The following is a 10154-nucleotide window of genomic DNA, read 5'->3' as shown; positions in this document are numbered from 1 at the left end:
TTATATAAAAATAAATCACCAAAATACCCCCATGATTTATATAAATCACTAAAATACTCCCGTAAATTTCAAAGGTATTCTGGTAATTGTTCATCATCAAAAATATTTTATTATATTTTATTCTTGCGTCCTTATCAGATCTGCCCCTATTCCATATATTCATTTCCCAAATTTTTGCTTTAAAATGATTTATAAAATAAAAATAAAAAATCTGAACCATCTGATCTGTTAAAAGCCAATGTGACTAAAGCCATCGTAACTATCTACTTAGGTCTATGGCTGAGACTATATACTATATCTATATATATATATATATATGAGTAGGGTCACATAAAAAGCCTTCCAAGAAAAAAAATGTCATATCTAAAACTAGTTAATTGTGTCCAAAAGTTTCTAACAGGAAATTCATGAAAAAAATAAAATACACTTTCCACAATGTAACCCATCTCAACTATTCCAACAATTTAACAATTTATCCCATCTCCACTAGTCCGGTCAGTGTGTATTTAGATGAATATTATGAAATCAGATCAAAAGACGGGTAAAATGTTGAATAGCTGATCTCGTGTATTTTGGCAAAATTCTTCTTCTTTTAATGGTAAATGTACACCATACAATGATTTTCATAATGGCGCCAACGAGTGCTCACAACGAAGGTTTAAAAACACCAATCCGGATCAAAACTGGCCGATCTAGATAGAAAATCGTTGGGAGCAAACCAATTCCCACTTAATATAACGAACTGGCCGGTTCCTTAATATTTCATGATGAAGCTTGCTCAGAAACTATCATATATGTTTGCTACCGGACAAAAAGTATGAAATGGGCCATCCAAGTATCAAATTTTGAACTGAAGTGCTAAAAAGCCAATAAGACAATTTGGCATTTAGTATCATGTGATCAAGAGCACAATCATCACTGACAGGGTGAAGGAAACGAGTATAGGCTGCTGAGGACTGTACAGTCTAAAACTAACATGAAATATGTATTAAATAAATTCAATGAAGGGTTATTTACAAAAAATCAAAAGGGGTATATGCTTTCCAGTAAGCTGCATTTCCTGATCCTGATGTCCGTGCTGCGTTGATCTTTCGAGACCACGACATCGCAGCACTGTCTTCTTGCTGCCTGCTCAAGAAAGCCAAAGAACAGTTAGCAACAAAGGTCAAGAATAGAAGAAAAATAAAAACAAAGCATCACACCAATATCCCTCGAGAGTTTCAGTAATGTTTTGGATTTTCTTTAGAGTGTGAAGTTTGGGATTCAATCAAAATCCCCATTTGTTCCATATCTTAATACATACGATCAGAATATCTTATTAACCCACCTAACACAAAGGATATCTATGTTAAATGTGGTTAATTAATTGCTTGTACTAGGATTTCCTTGCATCTTCATTGTCCCTTTCCTCTCAGCATATTTCTATCCCTATAGTCTACATACAAGTTTTTCAAGCTTGCACCAGCATCAGGATTTAACCTCTTGGTGTGCAATCATAATGGTGGCTAAACTTAAACCTTAATGAAGAAAGAGAATGTAACCAAGAAAAAGGGTTAGTTCCAACTTCAAACAACACCAGTTCTATCCTTTCAACATGGTCATTAAATTTATCTATCGAATTCAAACAATCAGTATTTTCTTCTAAATTTATTTAAACTATAGCACATAGAAGTTAGTATTTCAACTGACAATTCAAATCAAATATCAAAGGGATCCAATTTAATGAAAACCATAATTACATTGTACACTAATCCACAACCAGTATGGCAACAAATAATTTGGATTGTCCTAAAAAGTTTGAAAATCATAAATTCAGATATTGAAAAAGAAAACTACGCACTAATCCGGATACTAAAAAGGAAACCAAAGAGTAGAAAACAGTCAATGCAATAACATACCTTCTGCCAATCCCCTGGCTCCATCTTCTCCGAGGAAACCCTGACCATTTGAAGCTCAAATGAAGGGTACCCACTCTCTTTACAAATCTTTGAAGGATCCGACGAGTATCTCTTATAGGTCGTTGAGAGCCTCCTCGACCCATTTCTCCCCACCTCTTTCAAGAAGAAAACCGCTGGCTTATTGCAAGGGTCAGCATCTATAGGCCTAGTGTTAAAGGTAAAAGGCTCACTTTGATAAGTTCTCCACGTCTTAAAAGTTTGGAAAGGTTTCTCAAGAATATTGGGTAAGACAATAGATGGGTAAATTTGAACAGTATAGCCCCAAGAGACTGAGACTGACCATTTGAGTTCAGGTTCATAGCATAAGGTTTGTTGAAGGATTCGACCTGGGTCGGTTTTAGAGGCTTGGATTAGGGTCTGAAGAGAGGCTAGTTGGGTTTGACCAGGGAATATGGAGCTTACATAGTCGAGGTGGTGTAATGAGACAAGTGGTGCGACTGGGTGAGCAGCGAGAAGACCGTAGGGCTCACCACGAATATCCACCTGCAATATTTGAGAACCAAATTTCAGGTGCACAATGTCCATCAACAAATTTCAGGCGCACTAAGGCAATATTACCCATTTCTTTTGTGCAGCAGAGTACTATACAGAAGTGGTGCATGGTGAGACCACAAGCAGCCATGTCTGTTCAGATCAACAATACTTATTGATGATGGATATACCTCAATGTCATTGTACTAAATTATTGGTGTATGCATTATTAAAAAATTGCAGAACCGACCCAAGGTCACCCAAGTTTGCATGGAATAAGTGGGCAGGCTATTCTGGTTTGAGGAACCTTGCCCCAACTCTTGAAATAAGCTTGGAATTGCCCTACTCCCCCTTCTCTTGAAATTTTTAATTTATTTCTATTTCACTCCAACTCGTGAATTGCCCGAGTCAGATCAGTGGGCTAATAATTGGCTCCCTTGCGATTCAGGGTCGAATTCCAAACTTTAAGACCCTGTTCTAATAGTATAAACCATGTGGAGATTAGATGCAGTTGCTAATGGAAAAACCACCATAGTGCTCAAACATAGAAATCACTGATGTTACTTTTTTGCTTTTTCTCGCCAACAGACCACGCTCCAGAGTAATCCACTCCCGTGGGCAAAACCCATTATAGGAATATTGTTAGGACACCAAACTTTGGGGATATGACCTCTTTAACCCCACCATCAAACTCAAGGCCAAACAGGGAAAAAAAATACGAAAAGAACTCTGAATTGGGCAGGAAAAAGACATCTGAAGATTGAGCAAAGACCATCAATTTTTGGATAGTTCCATTTTTTTTTACGTTTTTTTCTAACCGGTGATTCTTAGGTGGATCCCAAAATTTGAGAACTAAAAGGTCTTTCACCTAGGAGGAGGAAGTGTGACCCACCATTTGGGATTGAAAAGATCTTTTGAGAGCACATGAGGGAGCAAATGTGTCCCACTATTTGAGATTGATATCTTCGCTTTGAGGAGCAAGTGTGGCTTGTGGTACCCAAAATTTGAGATGTAAAAAGTCTTTCGCTTGAGGGACTAAGTGTATTGTGTGCTCCCCTAGGACCATGACAGACATGCCCTACAGTAAATACAAAGTTACCGCGAACAAAAAATTTACTAAAGATTCAAATTTTTTGACAAATTGGATAGAAATTCTCTCACAAACTAAAACGCTCTATATATATATATATATATATATATATAAATAAAAAAAATAAAAGCACTTTCAGAATTTCAGCCATTTGTGCCAAAAGTTGCGCTTGAGCGCTAAAAAAATGAAATTGATGATAAACTCAAATTCAAATGAGATTTCGGAGAAATTCAAATCCCAAACACGAATATTCAAACATATGAACCACTCCAGCATCGATCGCGATCCACACGACCACTGACAAAGCAAGACCGTGTCAGTTTGAATCAGGACCGTCCATCCAGAGAGGACTGCAAAACAAGAAAAACTTTTAAGATGGTGGCCCCCACCACCAGATACGCGGATCCACGTGTCCACTAACATCGTGCGGCGCACGAAATTCCAGGAGAGAAGATTTCGTTGGGGAGAAAATGGGAAGAAATACAAGCCCAAGATCCTCTTTCAAAAGAAAGAAAAATATGAGATTTCCACGTCGTTTCGATCTAGCACATTCCACACCATTTATCTTTTTGTGGATGTGGATTTTTTTTTTTTTTGTTCTTTTCTTTTTTATTTTTTTTTATTTAGTAAGTTAACTGCCATGAACTGCAAAGGAAAAGAAAATCCAACCCTTTGTTCAAGTGACGAAATGGGGGACAACAAACAAGGGAAACGCGCTCGGTGATTAATAAACCGGACTGGAAATTGTAACCTACAGTTTAAGTGGGACCTGAGCCGCAGGGTCGGTCTTTGAAGATAGGGAGTAGAGGCAGGAGGATCCCGATGTTTCCTTTGGATCAAAGAAAGACTGGCGAAATCAAATCTACAATGGTATTGCAAGAAGTTTAGTACAAATAGGAAAGGGGGGGCGATGTTTTAGAATTTAGATCAGGGGTAGATTGTTCGGTTATAAATTTGTGTGAGATGGCTAGATCGGTGTCATATTAGGGTTTGGATCGATGTGAGTCCAGTAATTGAAAAATATTTAAAAATAAATAAAACAATATAAAATAAAATAAGACTTTATAAAGCAGGAATTGAATGGGACTTAAAAAATAAATATTAAATAAACTTAAGACAAAAAATAATAATTATAAGAAGAGTGGTTTTAAGGGAACCGGGCCCATCTCAAAATAGATTCGATCGCAGAGTTCCAAACAACCCCACCCACAACGAAACGAAAAGGGGGTTCATGAGTGAGAGGACCCGGGCCTGCACCCTCCACATATGCGGAAAGAAAACAACGCTATCCTTCACAAAGGGTACGTGTACTCATTAAAACAAGTGAATCCAAATGCCACCTCAAAAACGGGATGCTAAAGATGCCATTTGTCACACTTGTACATATTATTATATCAAATTAAACAGAAAAGATGCCTATGGTTAAATCCATGCCTAAACAAAGTTTTCATTAAAAACCAGAACACCGGCAAAAAAAATCAAAACACCAGGACAAGGGGAAAAAATTAACGAGTCCCCAATGTTTAAGTTTACATTATAATAAGTTTACATTATAAAACTACGAAATCGAAGAAAAAAAAAAATCATCCATCATCTTGAGATAGGTTATATGAATCAAACCAGATCGGCTGCTGTATCATCATAAGTCCAATTCATTTCAAAAATTTACATTATTGAAAGGGCAAAACATGATGGGACGAAAACGACAGGAGGAAACCAATTGCAAATGTTTAAGATGACGAGAAAACATGGGGAACGTGACATTCCCTACAAAGCTACACCCACCTCTTTATTAAAATCCGAGAAGATCGATATCATCCAACCTTTCAAATTTCAAAAAAAAAAGTTTGAGGAAAAGTGGATGACATTTCATAGTTAAGGCTCTTTGCATGCCCTCAATATTTAATCGAAGGCGATAAATTCAGCTGAAAATTTTGGGCGGAGATTTAAACCGACACACGAAACCTACAAATTACCTAACGCAAAGAACCTAAACTTCTCCAAAATTTCGGTTCCCTCGTAGTCAAACTGGATGCCGAAACTTCCCGAATATCAGTTCCTAGCTATTAAAGCTACAGAATAACCTCCTTGTAAAATATTTACACAAAGTTTAACTACAAATTGTAATAACCTTAAAGGAACCATTTTTTTAGTAAATAAAAACCCAGAGTAAAAACAGAGTGGAGAGAGAGAGAGAGAGAGAGAGAGAGAGAGAGAGAGAGAGAGAGAGAAACCCATATAGTGGAAAAAAAATTAATCAGGAGAGAGCAGCAAGAAATTGAATGAGAGAGAGAGAGAGAGAGAAACCCATATAGTGGAAAAAAAATTAATCAGGAGAGAGCAGCGAGAAATTGAATGAGAGAGAGAGAGAGAGCGCAATACCCACGAAAACAAGAAAAGCAGAGGATATAGAGAGAAACGTAGCAAGTTTAGAGAGGGAAAGAAAGATGGATAGAGAGAGAAACACAGCAAGTTTAGAGAGGGAAAAAAAGAGGCATACCTGGTGGAAACCAGGCTCGCGAGTAAGCGGCACCCCCATCTCGCTCATGCAGGCCCTAATCCTCTCATCGCTGCCATAGAAGAAGTTGTATCTCTCGATACACCGGTCCAGTATGGTGACTAAAGCAGCTGCCAAAGGGTAACTAATCGCGAATCCACCCCCGCCGAACGCCATACCGTACGAGTGTATGATATCCTGCTCCACACTCTCTGAATTCCCCCCAATATAATACATCTCCTCGTGATTATATTTCCCCAAAACCTCCGCCAAATTCTCAGTGAAAAAGACGGTGTCGTCGTCGCCCATAACAAACCACCTAATTCCATCGAGCCCCAGAGCGAAGCTCTCTAAAACTATTCGTGCTATTCTAATGGCCGATCTCGAACCCCATGCGTTTGTGTACGGGAACTTTGATGTATCACCGGAAATTTTGAATTTCGGCAAAGTTTTCGGCCAGATTTCATTTTCCTCTGGTTTTTCGTCGAGCCATACAAAGCCTCTGGTTTTTCCGGGTTCCCACCAAAGTTCTGTGTATCCTTGCCTCTTCTGCCATGTCTTTGCAGAACCTCCAATACCAAAGAGGAGATGAGAAAAATTAGTCTTTATGTTTTTCTCTGTAACAATACCTGGAGAGAGAACAGGGGGATCAGGGTTAGGGTTAGGGTTAGGGTAGGGAACAGGGGGATCAGGGTAAGGGCTTGGGCTAGGGTTTGGGGCACCGGAGTTGTGGCTGGAGAGCTCCCCAGAAAAGTTGAGTATGATAGTTTTCCGGCCAATATAGGAGGGTAGGAGACGAGGAGAACATTGAGAAGGGTTTTTGAGGCAGGATTGATTGAAAAAGGCGAGGTAAAATACAGAACAGAAGGAAATGAGGAGGACAAAACCGACCGTTCTTTTGAACCCTTTCCACCATAGCTCGCGGCAATTTTCCACTGGATAAACACCGGATTTGCACCGGAAAAACCAGAGGTCCTTCTCGCTCCCCATAGAGAGAGAAAGATGAGCAGGAGAAGAGACAGTAACAATGAAGTTCACGCCGTTTATAGTAAATAAATCGTTGTTTTCCAAAAGCGAAAAGAGGCTTGAATTGCACAGCGTTAGTTTTGAGGATTACAATACGCCATTAAAGGATCACTCCAGTTATAAAGGAGTCTATGAGTCACCTCCTCTGTATCTAATAAAATATGCAGAGCTCTTGGTTATTTCTGTGCAAAAATAGATGAGTACGAGCAAGCTTTCATAGGGCTTTGAAGGGGGCATTAAACCCTAAAGAAGTCCTTCCACTGAAGGACTAAATCTAATTAATTCCAGACACCCAGCAGCCCTGGCTGCTCTGAATCCCTAATCTGCCATACAGAAACCCTAATCCGCCGTGAAAGCTCCTTATGCTTCCTTTCCACCTGCAAAATTCGGCTTTTTTCTCTCTGACCTCGTGTCCGAACACTAGACAGAAGAAAATGCCTCTTCAGAGGTTATCAATTCGCCATCAATGGGAAAAAACCAAAAAAGCAAACCACAGAGGTTCTTGTGATTCATTCCCAAACCAGTTCGAATCTCCGGTATTGCGATGCCGCAAAACGGGAGATGTAGGCGTAAAACGATGGCTTTCCCGCCGGAAAACGGGGCAGAGCGTTTCAAAAAAACTGTCTCCGGCTGATTGAAACGTGGTGGATATTCAGTATATAAAAGAGCTGTCGACGCACAGCTGGCGGTCGATAATGACGTGGCGTGTTTTTATTGGAAGAGTAACGCGAAGCCCGGTCAACCGGTGAAATTGGAGGGACGGGTTTTGTTTTCCGGTTAAAATTGGAGGAAACTCCGCCAATTAACGGATAAAAGTTAAAATTTATGCATAGGGCATACCTCTTAGGAAGGGTGTCTTTGTCTTTTTATTTGGCTATTGCGGAATATTTTGGTCATTTTTTAATCTTCTTATCAACCGGCCTTGACGCAGCGGTTTTTTTCAAGAGATTGACGATATTATTCCCCTGCCATTATCTTATATGCTTAAATTGCCCTCAAAATTTTCTAATTAAGAAATCATTTTTACAAATAATTATGGTCGGTAAGTTATAGGTACCTGAATTGGGAAGTGTATTGAAGAAAGTTACCCCGAATTCACCCGACTTTTCTTAAAAAAGTGTTCTCTTAAAATGGAAGGCTGAGTGTGTGTGACTCATTAGGCTTAAGAGTTTATAGAAAATTATTTGGAACTCCGTCACTTATTTTAAGCTGTCCGATTTGACATTCAGTGGTTAGCATTAGTTTTGACTTTCTTTTTTAAGGTGTTCGGTTTGTATAGAGGCTAGCCTCTGAACAATCAAATTAGAGCTTTCCTTCAAATGGTTTCGAAAAATGTAGTTTTGATATTTAAAATTTTTGTGATAGCTTTAAAATATATTTTAATCTTTATTTATAAATTTTAAAGCTTATAAAATAGTGTAGATCAATAGATCCATGAAAATCTAGAAAATTGATCGTCAAAAAATGTGTTATAAAATACACTATTTTCAAAACTTGAAATCTTTTTTTTTTTTTTAATATCTATGCATCTTGATGCCGAGATTATTAATTTGAGGATGTTTAGGTATCAAAACAACCTCTTCTATTGGAATTTTTGAAGCAGGCTCAAATTTGATTGTTTAGTGTCTCGGTTCTATATAATTTTTCCTATAGTAAACAATCCCTTTTTTTTTTTGGGTGTAGTTTTGCATAATTTTGTTTGCATTAAAAATATATTTTTATATCAATAGTTTTAAGTTTTGAGGCCGATATTTACCCTTTATGGGGTTGGCGCATGGGTGGTTTAGGCCCTTCACTTCTATTATTAACATATCAAGAAAAAAAAAAAAGATCGGACATCCATCAAAATGGACGGACTATGTTTGTAACAATCCTAAACTTTTGAAAAAAAAAAAAAAAAAAAAAAAAAAGAAGAAGAAGAAGAAGAAAATAAACTTTTAATACATGATGATTCGTTTGAACATGATGGTCCTTAAGGACCATCTCTACTTTCCAAAGCTTTTCGTTTAAAAGCTTCTTTGCGCTTGCCACGTCCACTAAAGGACATGGGCTTTAGTCGTTTAAAGCTTAACCTAACGCTTACACCTGTAACGTAATAAAAGAATAAAATAATATATTAGTAGAATTTAAATTCAGAGAGATGAAGACTCCTACCTTAGAAAACTTATGAGATTTTTCTCTCTGGTCGAAACACAGTGAACTCCTCTCTCTAGCCGAATTTTTATCGGAAGCTCCTTCTCAAGTATTTGTAGGTAAGTGACATCGTCTTCTTGAAAAATAGTCTATTTTTAATAAATAGTGATATTTCGGTCCAGGATCTTTATTTTATAAGTTTTGCGTGTAAGTGACATCGTCTTCCTGAAAAATAGTCTATTTTTAATAAATAGTGATATTTCCGTCCAGGATCTTTATTTTATAAGTTTTGTGTGTAAGTGACATCGTCTTCCTGAAAAATAGTCTATTTTTAATAAATAGTGATATTTCCGTCCAGGATCTTTATTTTATAAGTTTTGTTTGTAAGTGACATCGTCTTTCTGAAAAATAGTCTATTTTTAATAAATAGTGATATTTCCGTCTAGGATCTTTATTTTATAAGTTTTGTGTGTAAGTGACATCGTCTTCCTGAAAAATAGTCTATTTTTAATAAATAGTGATATTTTCGTCCAGGATCTTTATTTTATAAGTTTTGTGTGTAAGTGACATCGTCTTCCTGAAAAATAGTCTATTTTTAATAAATAGTGATATTTCCATCCAGGATCTTTATTTTATAAGTTTTGTGTGTAAGTGACATCGTCTTCCTGAAAAATAGTCTATTTTTAATAAATAGTGATATTTCCGTCCAGGATCTTTATTTTATAAGTTTTGTGTGTAAGTGACATCGTCTTCCTGAAAAATAGTCTATTTCTAATAAATAGTGATATTTTCGTCTAGGATCTTTATTTTATCAGTTTTATGTGTAAGTGACCTCATTGTTTCGAAAAATAATTCATTCTTTTTAAAAATAAAATGAAATAATTATTTCTGCTTATTATCATGAATTTTAGGCGCGATAAATTTTATGCGCACGTGACCTCATTATCTTGAAAAATAATCTTTTTGATAAAAATTGTGA

General features: G+C 37.1%; 1 protein-coding gene across 1 annotated transcript; it reads right to left on the bottom strand.

The window, feature by feature from the left end:
* Positions 1–856: 856 nt before the first annotated feature.
* LOC18436259 (uncharacterized) lies at positions 857–7674 on the bottom strand. Its single transcript, XM_020668444.2, has 3 exons — positions 6020–7674; positions 1899–2441; positions 857–1128 (listed from the first exon to the last, which is right to left on the bottom strand). Exons 1-3 carry the CDS (start codon positions 7004–7006, stop codon positions 1024–1026), a joined length of 1635 nt encoding a protein of 544 aa, XP_020524103.1. The 5' UTR covers positions 7007–7674; the 3' UTR covers positions 857–1023.
* Between the last annotated feature and the right edge of the window lie 2480 nt (positions 7675–10154).

The sequence above is a fragment of the Amborella trichopoda genome, chromosome 8 (genome assembly GCF_054954075.1).
Source record: "Amborella trichopoda isolate Santa Cruz 75 chromosome 8, AtrichopodaSantaCruz75HAP2 v2.0, whole genome shotgun sequence".
NCBI lineage: Eukaryota > Viridiplantae > Streptophyta > Magnoliopsida > Amborellales > Amborellaceae > Amborella > Amborella trichopoda.
This window is presented reverse-complemented; position numbering and strand designations above follow the sequence as displayed.

Excerpts from the sequence above, each read along its gene's own strand:
- LOC18436259 (XM_020668444.2), bottom strand. The coding sequence starts at position 7,006 with ATGGGGAGCGAGAAGGACCTCTGGTTTTTCCGGTGCAAATCCGGTGTT. Across the intron at positions 2,442-6,019 it reads GCGAGCCTGGTTTCCACCAG|GTGGATATTCGTGGTGAGCC; the intron begins GTATGCCTCTTT and ends CAAATATTGCAG. Across the intron at positions 1,129-1,898 it reads AGCCAGGGGATTGGCAGAAG|GCAGCAAGAAGACAGTGCTG; the intron begins GTATGTTATTGC and ends TTTCTTGAGCAG.